The sequence below is a fragment of the Carassius gibelio genome, chromosome B5 (assembly GCF_023724105.1).
Source record: "Carassius gibelio isolate Cgi1373 ecotype wild population from Czech Republic chromosome B5, carGib1.2-hapl.c, whole genome shotgun sequence".
In the NCBI taxonomy this organism is placed as follows: Eukaryota; Metazoa; Chordata; class Actinopteri; order Cypriniformes; family Cyprinidae; genus Carassius; species Carassius gibelio.
In genome coordinates this window covers 24453689-24472813 of record NC_068400.1, presented here as the reverse complement: position 1 = coordinate 24472813, position 19125 = coordinate 24453689, and the positions used below count along the sequence as shown (strand labels likewise).

The 19125-nt window shown below is 40.7% G+C and overlaps 1 protein-coding gene across 7 annotated transcripts in view; it reads right to left on the bottom strand.

The window, feature by feature from the left end:
- The window catches only part of kcnt1b (potassium sodium-activated channel subfamily T member 1b), an 85803-nt gene that overhangs the window by 45165 nt on the left and 21513 nt on the right, over nucleotides 1-19125 (bottom strand). The window contains exon 2 of one of the 7 annotated variants that reach the window (XM_052557221.1): nucleotides 16153-16191. The exons of the other annotated variants lie outside the window; for them this stretch is intronic. Within the exon in view, the coding sequence (XP_052413181.1) occupies nucleotides 16153-16191 (39 nt within the window). The remainder of the gene's footprint in view (nucleotides 1-16152; nucleotides 16192-19125) is intronic. 7 annotated transcript variants of the gene reach the window in all.

Genomic DNA, 19125 nt, shown 5'->3' with positions numbered 1-19125 from the left:
TTAGGATTGAGAAGCAAAAGCAAGGGGGGTGCGGAGAAGTAGCGGGCCAAAAAAATTAAAATTCAACATGTGCAAAAATAACCGACATGTTTACTGCTGTAGCTTCAGTTTCCAAGCCTACAGTAGCTGACGACATTTTACAAAAACAGGTGAATATAGCACATGGAGGTGACTAGCCATGGCAGCAGGTGGAGCAGGTGGAGCAGGAGGAGCAGGTGTCTAATAGTGAAGTCAAGGAGAGACAGAGTGAGCAGGAGAGTGTAATAGAAACGGTAAGCATGGTAGCTACATGATTAACAGGGAGGGAGTGTTAATCAGGGCGGGTGCAGGAGGATAGTGTGATGATTTAACGTTACCTAAATTAATTAATATTATAATAAGACAACATAATCGTTGTCGCTATTATAAAGTTTGTCAGATTGTCACTTACTGCACTAGCCACTCATCTAAAAGTCAAATAACACAGCATGAGCTATTTTGCATTGTTTTTGTAGCTAGGTTAGCAGAGTTAACTTATTCAATTGAACTTCGGCTGACTATTCTAATGTTAACCCTTTAAACCCCATAACGGCCGTTCAGCCCTTCTCTAGAAAAACTTAAAATGATGCCATTTGATTATTTTAATTATTAATCAAAATGGCTGCGTATGGCTGAGAGAGAGAGTCGCCCACGTCGAGTTACACGTTGGAAGAGAGGTAGCTATCACATGATATTTGGGGAATAAAACCCGCCTTGCATTTTGAAAGCTGTATATTTTTGTTTAGCTGTATATTCAATGAAGTAGATATTTTCTCATGTTTCTAATTAATTTACAATAACATTAATATGCAATATTAATGGTGAGTGAATAATATGAATATCATATATGTTATTAGGACGTTTTGTGTGAGTAATTTGGTAGTATAGTTTCATTTTCTTTTTTTATGGGAAGTATCTCAACAATGAGAGGTAGAGTTGTTGGGTGTCATATTAAAGAGGGGTTTGTGCTCTTTAAAACAAAGTAGCCTATACTTGCAATTGTAAACTAGTTTTTCTGCTGTCTGGTTCATTGGGGAAAAAAAAAATTCTTTTTAGAATTAGCAGAATTCTACATCCACATTCTATTGGGTTCTAAAGGATTACCTAGCTTTTATAACATGGAGCACATTGTCCATCTAGAAATCCTGCTCTTCAAGAATACAGGACTATATAACCAAAATGGATTCTTACTAAGTGTACTTTTAATAACTCTTCCAACAATTTAATTATCTCTGTCTCTCTGTCCTTCTCTATAGTCAAGCCAGGTTTAGTTAGCAGTGGAGGAGAGCACCTTTGATCACCAGGGAGTCAGTCAAGAGAGAATGAGTACACTGGTCCACTTGCACTGGGACACTGGTCCATGGCACTTAGTTCTCAGCTTTGTAGGGGTTTTTGGAAATAGAACGGTAGATATGCATATCTACAGCGACCGCAAGGATGGTGTACTGGTTGGTTATGTCCGACCGATTGTGGTGGGCCAGTCTGAGCAAAAATGCCAGGGCAGTCCAGCCCTGTTGAGATGTGTTGATGCCATGAAATTTAAAAATTCACTTATTTTTCTCTTAAACATTTTTTTTCTCAGTTTAAGCATTTGATATGTCATCTATGTTGTGTTTTGAATAAAATATTGACATTTGAAACTTCCACATCATTGCATTCTGTTATTTTTATGGAATCGGGTTTGTATATGGCCAGAAAGTAAGATGAAATTCTCATAGCTTTTAATTTAAATCAGTGAAATCTTTATAACAGTATACCGAACTATACTTACAATAAAATACAAATAATTTCCAGGTGGTGTACAGTTGTAACAGTGTTGATGTGGTGTTCTGATCTGGAAGCGCTGTTCATTAACTGCAAGTCCTTCTAGTAGCCGCAGGAGTTTTGCTCATTCCTTCTCGTGATTGTTAACATTCCTCTGCAAGCGCATGTGAGCTCAGCTTCACAAAAACTAGCTGATCAGATCACAAACACAGAACAACAACACCTGGACTCTGTTTTAATCATTCTTGTGGACTTTAATAAAGCCAATCTCTCCTGTGAAATGCCAAAATACAGACAGCACATCACATGTCCCACTAGAGACAGTAATATACTGAATCACTGTTACACCACAATAAAGGATGCATATCACTTTGTTCCAAGAGCAGCTTTGGGGCTCTCCGATCAATGCTTAGTTCATCTTATACCAACCTACAGACAGAAACTGAAATCAGCTAAACCTTTATTAAGGACTTTAAAAAGATGGACTAATGAGGCAGAGCAGGATTTACAAGCCTGCTTTGACCACACTGATTAGAGTGTTTTTGAAGCTGCTGACACCAAGGAGCTCACATGGACTGTAACATCATATATCAGTTTCAGAGAAGATATGTGCATTCAACACTCATTTCACTCATTCAACAATCCATGATTCACTCCACAACTCAGACAGCTCTGTCAGGCCAAAGAAGATGCTTGCAGAAAGGGGGATAGATTCTTGTATAAACAGGAGATAAGAGTTGCAAAGAGGAATTATACTGGAAAGCTAAAGAACCAGTTCTTTTCCAGTGATCCTGCTTCATTGAGTATGGAAAGGCCATGTGTGTTTGTTTGTTTTTTTTAGAAAATCAGATTGTTAAAAGGATTTCTGAAGGATTGTGTGACTGGAGTAATGATGCAAAAAATTGAAAGTCAGCTTTGATTGTTCCTAATAAACTGTTTAACTGCACTTGCAAGTGGGTATTAAATTATGTTTTGGGATAATTACATTTATTCTAAATAAACTACAAATATAAAATGTTGTACATTTGTTTTGTTCTCACATTCTTTCTTGTAACTCCTCCCTCTCAGTGACACACACAGCTGTCTGAAAGGCTCATTATGCAGCTTATTATGCAGGCCTTTGTCTTCTCAGGTGTAAATCACAATGATATTCATGATAGTTTGCGCCTACTTGCATATGACTTTTACCAACAAAAAGTGTCTTAGAAAATTTAAATCAACATGTTATCTGTGAGTGAGTAAACAAGATGATTTTCAGTCCGACTCGGCTACGCGATTCAGTTCGCCCGGCGACCCCCCAAGTTCAATGGCGTGCTCGAGACTTTGGTGGCAGTCCGGGACACCTCTGTCTTGCGCGAGGAGATTGCTGTCCTGCTGGCGAAGGATGCAATCGAGCCGGTCCCTCCAGCCGAGATGAGGACAGGGTTTTACTGCCCTTACTTCATTGTACCCAAGAAAAGCAGTGGCCTTCGGCTTATCCTGGATCTGCGAGTCTTGAATCGGGCCCTGCTTAAGCTCCCGTTCTAGATGCTGACTCAGAAATGCATTCTCAAATGCGTTCAGCCCCAGGACTGGTTTGCAGCGATCGACCTGGAAGACGCATACTTTCATGTCTCGATCCTCCCTCGCCACAGACCGCTCTGCGGTTTGCATTCGAAGGTCAGGAATGGCAGTACAAGGTCCTCCCCTTCGGGCTCTCCCTGTTCCCCTGTGTCTTCACGAAGCTCACGGAGGGCGCCCTTGCCCCACTCTGGGAAGTGGGCATCTGGATCCTCAACTATCTCGACGACTTGCTCATTATGGCCCGGTCCCGAGAGCAGTTGTGCGATCACAGGGCCTTGGTGCTCCGGACCCCAGTCAGTTGGGGCTTCAGGTCAACCGAGAGAAGAGCAAGCTCTCCCCTGTGCAGAGAATCTCTTATCTCGGTATGGAGTTAGACTCGGTGAGTATCACGGCACGGCTCACCAGCGAGCGTGCCCAGTCAGTGCTGAACTGCCCGAGTTCCTTCAGAGGCAGGACAGTGGTACCACTGAAACACTTTCAGAGGCTCCTGGGGCATATGGCATCCGCAGCCGCAGTCATGCCGCTCCGGTTGCTTCATATGAGGCCACTTCAGCACTGGTTACACTCCCGAGTCCCGAGATGGGCTTGGCGCCGCGGTACACATCGTGTCACAGTCACACTGATGTGTCGCCACCTATTCAGCCCCTGGTCGGACCTTGCCTTTCTACGGGCCGGCGTGCCCTTAGAACAAGTGTCCCGGCATGTTGTTGTCACAACAGATGCCTCCAACTCGGGCTGGGGCGCGACATGCAACGGGCAGGCAGCTTCAGGGTCCTGGACAGGACCTCGACTGCTTTGGCACATCAACTGCCTGGAGTTGCTGGCAGTGCATCTAGCTTTGCGACGGTTTCGTCCGCTGCTGCTGGACAAGCACGTGTTGGTCCGCACGGACAACACTGCGGCTGTCGTGACGTGGCTCAAGTCGCTGCGCACTGTCCACATCGCGGGGGAGCTCAATCGTGCAGCCGACGCGCTCTCACGACAGCTCACTTTCCCCGGGGAATGGCGACTCCATCCCCAGACGGTCCAGCTGATCTGGAGTTGATTCGGGGAAACCCAGGTAGACCTGTTTGCTTCCCACGAGTCCTCCCACTGCCAGCTGTACTATTCCCTGTCCCAGGCCCCCCTGGGCACAGATGCACTGGCACACAGCTGGCCTCGGGCTTTACGCAAGTATGCGTTTCCCCAGTGAGCCTGCTCGCACAGACACTGTGCAAGGTCAGGGAGGACGAGGAACAGGTCCTCTTGGTTGCGCCTTACTGGCCCACCCGGACCTGGTTTTCGGAACTCATGCTCCTCGTGACAGCCCCTCCTTGGCGCATCCCCCTGAGGAGAGACCTTCTCTCTCAGGGGCTCGGCACCATTTGGCACCCGCGTCCAGATCTCTGGAACCTCCACGTGTGGCTTCTAGACGGGACGCGGCAGACCTAAGTGATCTGCCCCCAGCGGTGGTAGACACTATCACTCAGGCTAGAGCCCCTTCTACGAGGCAGGCCTATGCTCTGAAGTGGAGTCTGTTCACGAATTGGTGTTCTTCTCACCGAGAAGACCCCCGGAGATGCCTGGTCAGAGTCGTGCTCTCTTTCCTGCAAGAAAGGTTGGAACGTAGGCTGTCACCCTCCACCCTGAAGGTGTATGTGGCTGCCATTGCAGCCCATCACGATGCAGTGGACGGCCGGTCCCTGGGGAGGCATGACCTGATCGTTAGGTTCCTGAGGGGTGCCAGAAGGTTACATCCTCCTAGGACACCCCTGATTCCCTCCTGGGACCTCTCTATTGTCCTGGCAGGACTTCAGAGGGGTCCCTTTGAGCCGCTGGATTCAGTCGAGCTTAAGTTCCTGTCCCTCAAGACAGCGCTCCTGATCACGCTCACTTCCATCAAGAGGGTCGGGGACCTCCAAGCATTTTCGGTAAGTGAAGAGTGCCTTGTGTTCGGGCCGGCCTACTCTCACGTTTTCCTGAGACCAGAGATGTACAGTATTGTTCAAAATAATAGCAGTACAATGTGACTAACCAGAATAATCAAGGTTTTTAGTATATTTTTTATTGCTACGTGGCAAACAAGTTACCAGTAGGTTCAGTAGATTCTCAGAAAACAAATGAGACCCAGCATTCATGATATGCACGCTCTTAAGGCTGTGCAATTGGGCAATTAGTTGAAAGGGGTGTGCTCAAAAAAATAGCAGTGTCTACCTTTGACTGTACAAACTCAAAACTATTTTGTACAAACATTTTTTTTTTCTGGGATTTAGCAATCCTGTGAATCACTAAACTAATATTTAGTTGTATGACCACAGTTTTTTAAAACTGCTTGACATCTGTGTGGCATGGAGTCAACCAACTTGTGGCACCTCTCAGCTGTTATTCCACTCCATGATTCTTTAACAACATTCCACAATTCATTCACATTTCTTGGTTTTGCTTCAGAAACAGCATTTTTGATATCACCCCACAAGTTCTCAATTGGATTAAGGTCTGGAGATTGGGCTGGCCACTCCATAACATTAATTTTGTTGGTTTGGAACCAAGACTTTGCCCGTTTACTAGTGTGTTTTGGGTCATTGTCTTGTTGAAACAACCATTTCAAGGGCATGTCCTCTTCAGCATAGGGCAACATGACCTCTTCAAGTATTTTAACATATGCAAACTGATCCATGATCCCTGGTATACGATAAATAGGCCCAACACCATAGTAGGAGAAACATGCCCATATCATGATGCTTGCACCTCCATGCTTCACTGTCTTCACTGTGTACTGTGGCTTGAATTCAGAGTTTGGGGGTCGTCTCACAAACTGCCTGTGGCCCTTGGACCCAAAAAGAACAATTTTACTCTCATCAGTCCACAAAATGTTCCTCCATTTCTCTTTAGGCCAGTTGATGTGTTCTTTGGCAAATTGTAACCTCTTCTGCACATGCCTTTTTTTAACAGAGGGACTTTGCGGGGGATTCTTGAAAATAGATTAGCTTCACACAGACGTCTTCTAACTGTCACAGTACTTACAGGTAACTCCAGACTGTCTTTGATCATCCTGGAGGTGATCATTGGCTGAGCCTTTGCCATTCTGGTTATTCTTCTATCCATTTTGATGGTTGTCTTCCGTTTTCTTCCACGTCTCTCTGGTTTTGCTCTCCATTTTAAGGCATTGGAGATCATTTTAGCTGAACAGCCTATCATTTTTTGCACCTCTTTATAGTTTTTCCTCTCTCTAATCAACTTTTTAATCAAAGTACACTGTTCTTCTGAACAATGTCTTGAACGACCCATTTTCCTCAGCTTTCAAATGCATGTTCAACAAGTGTTGGCTTCATCCTTAAATAGGGGCCACCTGATTCTCACCTGTTTCTTCACAAAATTGATGACCTCAGTGATTGAATGCCACACTGCTATTTTTTTGAACACACCCCTTTCAACTAATTCAACTAATTGCCCAATTGCACAGCCTTAAGAGCGTGCATATCATGAATGCTGGGTCTCGTTTGTTTTCTGAGAATCTACTGAACCTACTGGTAACTTGTTTGCCACGTAGCAATAAAAAAATATACGAAAAACCTTGATTATTCTGGTTAGTCACATTGTACTGCTATTATTTTGAACAATACTGTATAAAGTACTAGAGACCCATACTTGAGTAAAAGTACAAGTGCTCTATCAAAAAAGTGACTTGAGTAGAAGCAGAAGTGCTCTTTAAGCACCACACTTAAGTAGAAGTACTAAAGTATTCAACATTTTTTGTACTTAAGTATTGCAAGTAGTCTATTTTAAAATTTACTACTCAAGTACTGAAAGTAAAAGTAGAAGTATTGTGTTATGTAGTTATTAAAGAAAGTAGTCAAAAGATTGAACATACTGTTTTTACTATTTCAAATGATTAACCTAAAGGACAATCACAATTCCTTTGACTGTAACTAACGTTACTTGTAAATGAATAAGGTTACTAGGGTTAGCCCAATTTGCAAAATGATGTCATTAATAACTTACCCTCATGTTGTTTCAAACCCGTAAGAGATCAGAGGGTCATTTAGAATTTTTTGAAGCATCGAAAATACATTTTGGTTCAAAAAGAGCAAAAACTACGACTTTATTCACCATTGTCTTCTCTTCCGTGTCTGTTGTAAGACAGTTCAAAACAAAGCAGTTTGTGATATCTGGTTCGCGAACGAATCCTTCGATGTAATCGGATCTTTTTGTAACAGTTCACCAAATCGAACTGAATCGTTTTAAACGGTTCGCGTCTCCAATACACATTAATCCACAGACGAATTAAGCTGTTAACTTGTTTAATGTGTCTGACACTCCCTCTGAGTTAAAACAAACCAATATCCCGGAGTAATTCATTGACTCAAACAGTACACTGACTGAACTGATGTGAAGAGAGAACTGAAGATGAACACCGAGCCGAGCCAGATAATGACTCGTTCACGAGTCAAGAACCGTTTCTGTCAGACGCGTCCGATTCGTGAACCGAGGAGCTGATGATACTGCGCATGTGTGATTTAGCGTGAAGCAAACCGACACACAGAGCGTCTGAACCGAACTGATTCTTTTGGTGATTGATTCTGAACTGATTCTTAATGTTATGAGCCCAGGTGCAGTCAATGCCAATGACGCCATTTCATCGAGCGCAAAAGAATCGGTGAACTGTTTTCTTCAACTGGTTTATTGAATCGAACTGTCAGAAAGAACTAACGTTACTGGTCATCCGAGAACCGATGCAAACGGTTCTTGACTCGTGAACGAGTCATTATCTGGCTCGGCTCGGTGTTCATTTCTCTCTTCATAGCAGTTCAGTCAGCACGCGCAGTCTGCTTAATCGCTTGATTCGCTCAATGATGTGCCAGCTTCATCAAATCTGCCATCTACAGTTCTGGCAGTGGTTTGTAATGGAATGATTCGTAACATTTTTATAATTGTAACGAGTAACGATGCAGCAAATAAAAAAATATCGTAGTAAAAGTATTAAACTCAGCGAAAATATGTACTGAAGTAAAAGTGGAAGTAGGAGAAAAAAATAATACTCTAGTAAAGTACAGATACCGCCTTTTAGTACTTAAGTACAGTAGTGAAGTAGTTCTACTTCGTTACTATACATCTCTGCCTGAGACCCCGGCCTGGATACGTGCCCAAGGTTCCCACCACTCCCTTCCGAGACCAGGTGGCGAAACTGCAAGCGCTGCCCCTGGAGGAGGCAGATCCAGCCTTGTCATTGCTGTGTCCCGTAAGAGCGCTTCGCATATACGTGGACCGCACCCAGAGCTTTAGAAGCTCTGAGCAGCTCCTGGTCTGCTTTGGAGGTAAGCAGAAGGGGAAGGCTGTTTACAAGCAGAGGTTGGCCCACTGGATAGTGGACGCCATCGCCTTGGCTTACCATTCCCAAGGCGAGCCATGCCCCCTGGGGGTGAGGGCCCACTCCACACAGAGTTTGGCCTCCTCCTATGCGCTGGTGCACGGCGCCTCTCTGGCAGACTTCTGTCGAGCTGCGGGCTGGGCGACACCTAACACCTTTGCGAGATTTTACAACCTCCGTGTAGAGCCGGTTTCTTCCCGTGTGTTGGGTAACAGGTAATTGGCGGGAAGGGCTGGCTGGGTGTCACGCTTGCTGCGCCATTCCCCCTAACACGGGGATGCGAGCGCCTTTCTTCTCCCAGTAGAGTTCCCCGGTTGGCGTACCCTGGTCGAGCATCCTCCAGCACCCTCGGCAGTCAGACTTGGCGGAGCAGTACTGGCGTTAGCATGCCCGGAGTTCCGGTCAGCCCCTGTACTGGGCTAGGTGCTCATATGGCTTGGTTCCCTACGGGTAATCCCATATGTGTATTCTTCCACGGTAAGGTTTCCCTCTTGGCAAACCCGTGTCTTCCCTTGACAGACCCGTTCTGTCAGTCTCTTCTGGCAGCCGTTCCATCCCTACTCCAAGGTAGGACCTGCATCAGAGACCCCTTCCATATGTAGTACTGCCCCCTGGCTCAGTCCATATCGGTATATCCACATGTCTCCTCCCTACGGGTAGGATGTGGTCTCCATAGCGACCTTTTCCTAAGGCTCGCTTCCCCATTGTCTTGCCAGCTGAAAGAACAAATAGGGAAGATTTGAAGCAATCTTTCTCTGAAGGTTGAAATCCCTTCCATTAACTTTATGTGGGCGGAACAGCAGCATGGGCTTCTCCAGCAGCGATGTACTCACTCTTTGGCCCCTTCGGTACCAAGGTCAGTGAATTTGCGCTGGGGCTTTGGGAAGGTTACGACCTTAAGCGTAGCTTTTGTGGCACGCCAGGGCTTGTCAACAATTGCAGCGCCACAGGGTTGTGACGAGGTTCAGGTTGTGGCGTTTTCCATAGGACCCCATTTGTCGGTCGACATAACTCGTAGTGACCGACAGATAGGGAACGTCTCGGTTACGTACGTAACCCTCGTTCCCTGATGGAGGGAACGGAGACGTTATGTCCCCATGCCACAACCTTGAACCATTCGCTGTTGCCGGGACATGTTCTCGGCTCCTCAGCGTAAAACCTAATAAGTGGATGCACCTGTTGCCCTATTTATACCCGTCGGCACGGGAGTGGCTCAGGTATGTTAATCCACTAGCCAATTTTCATTGGCGTTTTCTCTTAAATTCAGAGATGATTGGCCTCCCAAGTGAGACCCCATTTGTCGGTCGACATAACGTCTCCGTTCCCTCCATCAGGGAACGAGGGTTATGTACGTAACCGAGACGTTGTTTGATGTTCATCTTGAAATATAATTATTTATAATATAATACAATATAATTTATATATACTATATAAAATTATGTTTACTTTAGAAGCCAGTAAATCAGTAAAGATTTTACAGCAAAAAGACATGTACCACAAGTTGAAGGGAATGTTTTTAGAATTATGCTTTCTTAAGGCTGATTTATACTTCTGTGTTGAAGCTACGCTGTATGAAACATAGGCGCACATCCTAAACCGTAGCCTACGCTATAGCCTGACGTGCACCTCTCTAAAAATCTTACAGCGCGTCAATTCTACACGGACTGCAAGCGCCGTGATTGGTGTGCTAGAATCCTTCCCTGTCACGTTCGGCATTGCAGGAACGAAGCGAGAGAACCAAATGCAGGTATGTATCTTTAATAGGGGTAATCCAATTCGGGTAAACAATCAGAGCAGGGTCAAAACCAGGATATCCAAAACAGAACATAAACAGGACACGAACACAGGGCAAGGCAAAGCAAGGCAAGACAAGGCAAGAGTAGACGGACATGTAACGCTCTGACATAAAACAAGGACTCCGTAACAAAGACAGAAACAAACCAGGTATTCATACACAGGTACAAACGATGTAAGTGGAAACAGCTGAAAACAATGAACAGTGACGATAAGGGGAAGTGAGACCTCTAGTGGACACCCAGGGATACACAAACCACTGTGACATTCCCTCCATATATACTTGAGTTTTGTGTTTGTTTTATGTGCACTTTAATGTTACACCTTATATAAAATAAAACAAAGAACAAATTATTTTGTTAGCATAATAGCATTATACAACAGTTGTTGTCCTCGAAAAAATGTTGATCTGCCATGGAAAAAGTTCTTGTGGAGATGGAAAGAATGCCATCTTCTCATTTTCCATTGTTGTCCCCTTTTGTACTTTTAAATAATGATTTAATTATTTGATATTTATTTGCCGCTTGCTCCTATGATGAGCCACTGCAGGTTACACCAGATACACGCCCATTGACTTTGCAGACTAGTGGTTGGCATGTGTACTGCACATTGACATAGAAGTATAAATGAAAACTGATGCATAGCCTACGGCATAACGGCTATAGCATAGGTATGATGCAGAAGTATAAATCAGCCTTTAGACACTAAGGGAAGATTTACTCACAGCTTGCATAAAAAAAAAATTGGCGTCAAAAAAGTGGTGAAAAGTGGTTATCTTTGCAACTAAAATGAAGGGGGTCATGAACTGAGAAATCAATATCCCCTTAATATTTTGCCATATGAGTTCAATGTACTATAAAGAAACTGAATATGAATATGATTAGACCATTAGCGTCTCACTCGCAAACGAGCAAAGAGTTTCAATATTTTTCCTATTTAAAACTTGAACATCCTATACGAAAACAGACAGAAAATTCAAAGTTGCGATTTTATAGGTTGAAAGGGCTATGAACTATACTCTCATTCCGGCATAATAATCAAGGAACTTTGGTGTCATACCATGTGTGCAGCCATGGCCATAGCCAGCTATGAGGTCACCGAGGTTCGGACCTCGGTAAATTTTTCACGTTCAAAAATAAAATTTGTTTTTCTCTGACTAATTTGCTGCTAGACTCCTCATTTGAATGTCTGCATGTATAATTCAGAATGTTTAGCATCCGTGGTATGAAAATTATCACTGTGTGATGCTTCCGAAGTGTTGCCAGATCCAGCTATTATAAGCTTTTTTTGACTTCTTTTTCCACTAAATTTGAAACTTTAAAAGGTTAATGAAGTAGGAAGTTGCGGTTTAGGGTCAGCGATAACTTTCTCTTATCTAATTTCCAAAAGATTTGAAATAATTTTGGTTTATGTTATTTATTTTGTTTATTTTAATAGCAACATTGCATCGCCTGCATTAGTCTGGCAGTAACTATAAAGCAGTGTCTATTTATCCTAAGTGCAAATAGCTATAGATTCTATTTATACTATGATTTTCTGCTATTTATACTACTTACTGCAAATAGTGGCAATTATCTGCATCTCAGTATTGTAGTACATTATAAAACAGTATGAAATAATAACTTGTTGAGTCTAATTTAACGGATGCCAACTTCTTTGGACAATAAAGCCCTCCCTACACCTACCCTTAACTTTTTGGTTATTTACTTAATTTTCATTGAACATAAATGCTTTTCTGATGTGATTTCAAATTTGAAAAAGGAGAAATTTTTTGCCAAAAGGCGGATTTGAACCCGGGTCGATCACTTCAAAATATGTATGACAGACACTTTACCTTCTGCGCCACTGTCAGATATTGTCTTTTGTTTTCTTGACTATCTGAAAATAACACGTTTGGTGGGCAATATGTATATTTGCATATATAATAAAACAACTGATAAAATTATCCACCCCATAAATATAATATTAAACTTTGATGCAATAAATAGGGTAGGATTTAAAAATGAGCATCCCTCCAAAAACATTTACATTTCTACCTCTTTTCAAGTGTTAGAGTATATAATTAGTTGTATTTATAGGGGTTATTATAGCACAATTCTATAATAAGGGGGTTATTATAGAAACCCCCCTGGACCTGCATATTTTGTATGTCTCTCTTTGTTAAAGGTCACGTTTTTAGTGTTTTTTTGACGCTCTGATTGTGTTTACAGTGTGCAATATAACATGTGTTCATGTTTCGCGTGTTTAAAAAAAACAGTGGTATACAGATAAGTGAATTGTGTGAAAAATACTGTTTTCACTGTCATAAAAACGGGCTGATGACTTCCTTGTTCTATAAAGTCCCTCCTTCAGAAATAAGTCACAAGTTCTGATTGTGCCAGCGGCTCCATCTTTCAAGAATAATCTTTGTGCGAATCCGGCATTAAACTGATTGAGACTGAGGAAGCTGTCCTCAGCAAAATGTGCTGCACATAGTTTTACATGTGGATTATAATTTTCGGGAACCGAGTTAAACATAAATTGTAACCACTGATCTCTAGGTACACCGTCCCTGGGAAGGCCAAACAAAGGTGATTGGTCTCAGAGATGAAAATAACAGCGTTTCGACGATATGGCGACAAAATTTTTACGGATGAGTTATAAAAAAATTCACCCCCCTCACAGTTGTGATGCAGGGCAAAATTAGCTATATAGACCAAAATAATTTTTGCACCAGGCTGTAAACATGTTTGTTTTCTGCTGTAAAGTTGGGTATTTTAACATGGCGATTCTATGGGATTGACTCCCTTTTGCAGCCAGCCTCAAGCGGTCAGTCGATGAATTGCAGTTTTAGTCACTTCCATGTTGGCTTCACAAGAGACAGCAGGAGGTTGCCGCTCAGTGACAAAGTGACAAGTGGAACTAATCCAGCCAATCACAGTGCATATGGCATAATCTTATCATTCATCTTTATGAACAGAAACGAAAAGCCAAAAATTTATCAACTAGAAAAAAATTCATATATTTTGTGTATATAATAACACATTTCATTGTGTTTAATTACCTCTGACAGTCCACATCTTCCAAGCCATATTCTCTTGTGTAATGATTTCTTCTTTCTTTTAGATAAAATAACTGCACAACTGAAGGGCCAGTTGATCGCCCATGCTCGAAGAAATGGCCTATAATTGCTGTAATGTCTTGCGAGAATTTATGTGAGAAGACATTTTCACTGATGGTTGGGAACGCTTCTCCACCAAATGTTCTGTAGTGTGTGCAACCTATTTATTTTATATAGCAAGCAGCTATGAAAAGACAATGACAGATGAGAACAAATCTTGTTGCATAGTGTGAGCAAAACAGTGATTCGGCTTGTCTTTCAATCCTGTAGTGTGAACCCACTTTAAGAGTGCTACCACCAGACCCGGAAATCCGCTAAATGGATTAGAAAACGGTAAAACTCAACTGATTAACTCTAGGGGAGTTGGAAAATAGTGGAGTGTTCCTTTAAAAACATCCTGTAGGTACTCAAAACTTTCTTGTTAGTCTAAAAACAGTTTATATTTACAGTAATCTACCAAAATGACAGATTGTGGAATTGCCACTTTACCATGTAATGGTGTGGCTTCAACATCACTGCCTGTTTAGCCCCGCCCACTGATTCGTACATGTTGTGTAAATAATGAGAGAGACAAATGCAGGGCCCTGTTCTTCGTACGTCGCTAACTCGGTTAGCTGGATTTGAATGTTGACGATTTGGCATGATCTTGGATCATTTAGTTCTTCGAAGCTCATCCCTGAGCTGCTGTGATAGCAACAGGTCCATAAGCTTAAACCTGCTCGGGAGGAGGCTTATTTCATGTAAACAGGATTAGATCGCTTATTTTCAACTGAAATATGTCTGCTACCACTGCTACTTTATTACAAGAGTATCGTACTGATCCAGGGACAATAATTTAAAATAATAAACATTAAAAAAATTACTTTAAAATAATATAGAAAATGTTGTGTAGTCCATAACAGCCTACTATAGACACAGCCAGTTTTACTCACTGAAATATTTATTTGTCATAAAATTATTACTTCATAATTGTATTAGAGTCTTACACACATGCTCTACAGATAATAGAGTCGTGCATTATGTTGAGTGATGACTGCTATTATAAGAGTGTTTTGATGGAGCGCCGGAGATGCAGATAACATGATATTGACCCTTAAGAAACTTTCATTAATGCTCTCACGTAACAAATCTGTCCAAATATAAAATGAAATGAATAGATAATTTCTACATTGAAATAAAAATGTAAAGACTGTACAACTATTATAAATTGTGAATCTAAATAATTGGGAATCATGAAAAAAATTCTAATAAAATAAAAACATGTATCTATTATCTGTCTCATGTATCTATTATAACATGTATCTATTATCTGTCTCATGTATCTATTATAACATTTATGTAGTTTTGTTTGCTTGGCTGTTTCCTTATAAAAGTCCATAAATTTGTCAAGTTTTTCGTCGGGTGTCATTTTAAATTATATGACGTCATTACATTGCCGTCTTGCCACCAGCCAATCTCTGCACTGCTGATCATGGTTTCGAGTATCGATACATATCCCCTTTTAAGCCAACACATGAACGCGCAATTATCTCAGATAACTCAATCCAGCGATACTAATCATACACAACAGGTGTGTTCGAAGAACCCAATTAGCCGGATCATGATTAGCATGATGATATCATCTTGGATGTGTCATTTGATCTCGGATGTAATAAGCGACGTACGAAGAACGGGCCCCTGAATATCATTGTCAATGCTTTTTGGCAATCCTACTTGAGCTGCTGTCGACTGCGATGGTTATTATGAAAACGAGCCAGCTGTGTTCTTTAATTTGCATATTGTCAGTAGATCAGCCTCAGAACTTTCCATTCCCTTTGGCATTTTAAAGGGATGATTGCGATCTTACACTAATTTCCCCATTTAGTAAATATGACCCTTAGGCGTTTTACTTCCTTAAAATCATAAACTATGAATAAGCAGAAAGCATCTAGAAGATTGTGTACAACTATTTTCTTTTAAAAAAATCAGCAAATATGGGACCCTGGACAGTGTAAAATTTTTGTTTGGATGAGACCATATTTGACCGAGATACAACTATTTGAAAATATGGAATCTGAGGGTGCAAAAAAATCGAAATACTGAGAAAATCGCCTTTAAATTTGTCCAAATGAAGCTCTTAGCAATGAATATTACTATTTACAAAATATCTTCATAGAACTTGATCTTTACTCAATATCCTAATGATTTTTGGCATAAAAGAAAAATTGATAATTTTGACCCATACAATGTTTTTTTAGCTATTGCTAAAAACATACCCCAGCGGGTCACATATAGTGTTGATAATGCAGATGTCTTAGAAATCTGCATATTACAATATGATACAGTAGGCTTTATAGAGTTAAAATAGAAATCACCTCCTTCAGGTTTATTTTGTATGTTCTCTATATGTACAGAAGCCTTTATCACAGTCTCATTTGTGTAGTCAAATAGATTTTTCATGAAAGAGTGTCTGCTAAATGTAAACGAGTCATAACTTTCCAGTCTAAACAGAGGTGACCACACCTAATAATACAGATTTCACTCGCCACCGAAGGCTAGACAGTACCACGCTTCTGCTCTGACTTACTGTGCATTGGTTGAATCCATACTGTACTCCTCTGTGTACCTGGACAGAGCAGACATGGTTGACAAAGAAAGGGAGAGATTTTTCAATAAAAGACATGCAAATTACAAACATGCAAAAACATGCTGGAAGAATCTGGGTTGACCACAGTCCTTGTGAAGAGCACTGCAACAGAATATTTGACACACAGATTTGTCATTGTGCTGTGACACACTGCATTTTTACAATGTGTTTGGCGTGTGACATTTGAAGTGCCATTTGAAAGCTTTGAGCACAGTGCCGGATCCACAGTCTGGGTGCAAACCTCAGGAGAATAGAGATTTCATAGCCCAAGGATTGCTCTGTGTGGCCATTTAGTTGACAAAACAATATATGATCATGATGTGGACTAAATGGAGGTTAGATGATGACTGCATTATCACAAACAACTTGTACTGATGTACAAGAATATTGCACCAAATATTAAGTGTTAAATAGTAACAGCTGTAAAACATCAGAAAATGGCGAAACAAAATATTATACTAAGCAAAGAAAATGTGCATTCCTGAAGGAATATGAACTGCATATTCTCACTGAATTCATGGGCTAAATATTCTCTGTGAATGTACTGCATTAAATATTCCCTCTGTGTGGTGTGGTGTGATGAGCAGTGCAATATTTCAGCCCAACAACCACAGGGCTGTGAAGGGTTCATCACGCTGTTACACCATCTCACTGACAAACAATACAGTGTAGTTGAAATTTTTTTGCTATTAGAAATTTATATTAAGAGTCCAAAAGCAGGAGCCCTTAACCCTGAATAACCCCAAATTCCAAAAGACTGCTGTGCAAGTTTTCTCAAGGGACGACATCTTCTGCATTAACTGTATACTTATTCATCGCAAATTCAAGAACCTTTTATCCTATACTTCATAATGTCTTTATCATCTAACTACATGGTTAAGGTCATTTACGTAACAGCAGTCATTAGATTACTGATTGAACTATACCTTATCAAACTATATAAATGTATTTGCTCTATTCCAGTAAAGTACAGTAAGTGCTCTGCTGATATTATCAGTGTTTTGTTCTAGCCATATAATGTATAAGTGCACAGAGTTAAATACATAAAAGATATACCAAAATACCTACAGTATATACAACATTCATTAAATTTACAGTAAAAACTGGCAGCTGTGGTTGCTGGAATCTTTACCATAAAAAATACATTAGCACCATTTTATATTTTATTTATTGATTTATTATTATTATTATTATTATTATTATTATTATTACTTTTACTTGAACTCAAACTTACAATAAAACCATATATATTTTATCTTAATGAAGTGCTGTAAATTACAAGATGACTTGTTCTTTTTCAATCCGAAAACTGTGACTGTGATAAAAACAAAATTTTTACTGTACAGTTACATTTACATTAGGAAATAACCAAATATCTGGCAACTGAAATTATTCAGCTGAAAATAGCAAAAAGATCTCTTTCGGTGTTCAGCCGAATAAGCGGAAAGGCAGAATAATATGTACCGAACAATGACTAACGCAATCAAACAGAGGCACGCACTAATGCAGCAAACATGCCGGCAGTGTGAAAGTAGGGCTGTGCAAAAAATCAAATGCGATTTTCATGCATATCTCATCAGTAAGGATGCTCCTGTAATTAGAAGTATATCTCCAGTATGTGCGTTCAGATCAGGGTTGCCAGGTTTTCACAACAAATCCTGCCCTGTTGATTGGTAAAACTAGTCCAAAACTAGCCCAATCGCGTTTCCGGGAGGTTCCCTGATAAAAATTGATTCCCGGGGTTAAAATATACATTTTTTGGAAGGGTTTCCCTGATAAAATTCACATTTTAGGGGCTAAATATCACGTTATTGGTATTGGGGTTGCTTCAAACCGCGGACATGAAAGACAGTCGCAGACTTGGCAACAATGGTTCAGGTGGAGCGGAAATTACTACACAGAGCCGTAGTCTACCGACAACTAACACAAAATCTTTTCAAAATCGGCAAAGAATCACCTGCGATTTTAACATCGATTTTGTGTAGATTGTCAATGAATTACGGCTCGGTGTAGTAAATGCCAACTGGTGTTGCCAAGTCTGTGGTTGTTTTTCATGTCCGCGGGTCAAATCGAACCCAATACAAATAACGTGATATTTATCCCCTAAAATACGAATTTTACCAAGGCAACCCAGCTAAAAAAACGTATATTTTAACCCCGGGAAGCAATTTTTTTATTTCTTCTGGAAGTGCGATTGGGCTAGTTTTGGACTAGTTTTGAGAAGCAACTGGGCAGGATTTGTTGTGAAAACCTGGCAACCCTGATCTGAACGCACGTACTGGAGATATACTTCTAATTACAGGAGCATCTTTACTGATGAGATATGCATGAAAATCGCATTCGATTTTTTGCACAGCCCTACTTTCAAACTGCCGGCATGTCAGACGCACAACCATCGCTAGAGTTCACAGAAAATGGACCAAAAAAGAGAAAATATCCAATGAGCGGCTGTTCTGTGGCAAAAATGGCTTGTTGATTGACCAATTATGAGTATTTCAGAGAGCTGTCTAAGGTACTGTGCAGGTGACAGGAGCTTAAATGTTATTCCAGATTAGTCAATTTTCCACAACATAACTATTTAAAAAGCATCCAATCACAAATGCAGTTTATAAAATCATGAGTGGAATTATATCTCAACCTTTGAATATGACATACACATTTTATATATATATATATATATATATATATATATATATATATATATATATATATATATATATATATATATATATATATATATATATATATATATATATATATATATATTTTTTTTTTTTTTTTTTTTTTTTACAGAAAATATATATATTTTTTAAAATTCATTGTCTGCTCCTTTACATGGAATTACAGTAAATAGGGTCTGAAACTGAAGATTAAAAAAAAAGAATAAAAAACAAGTAAATAAGCATTGTGTAT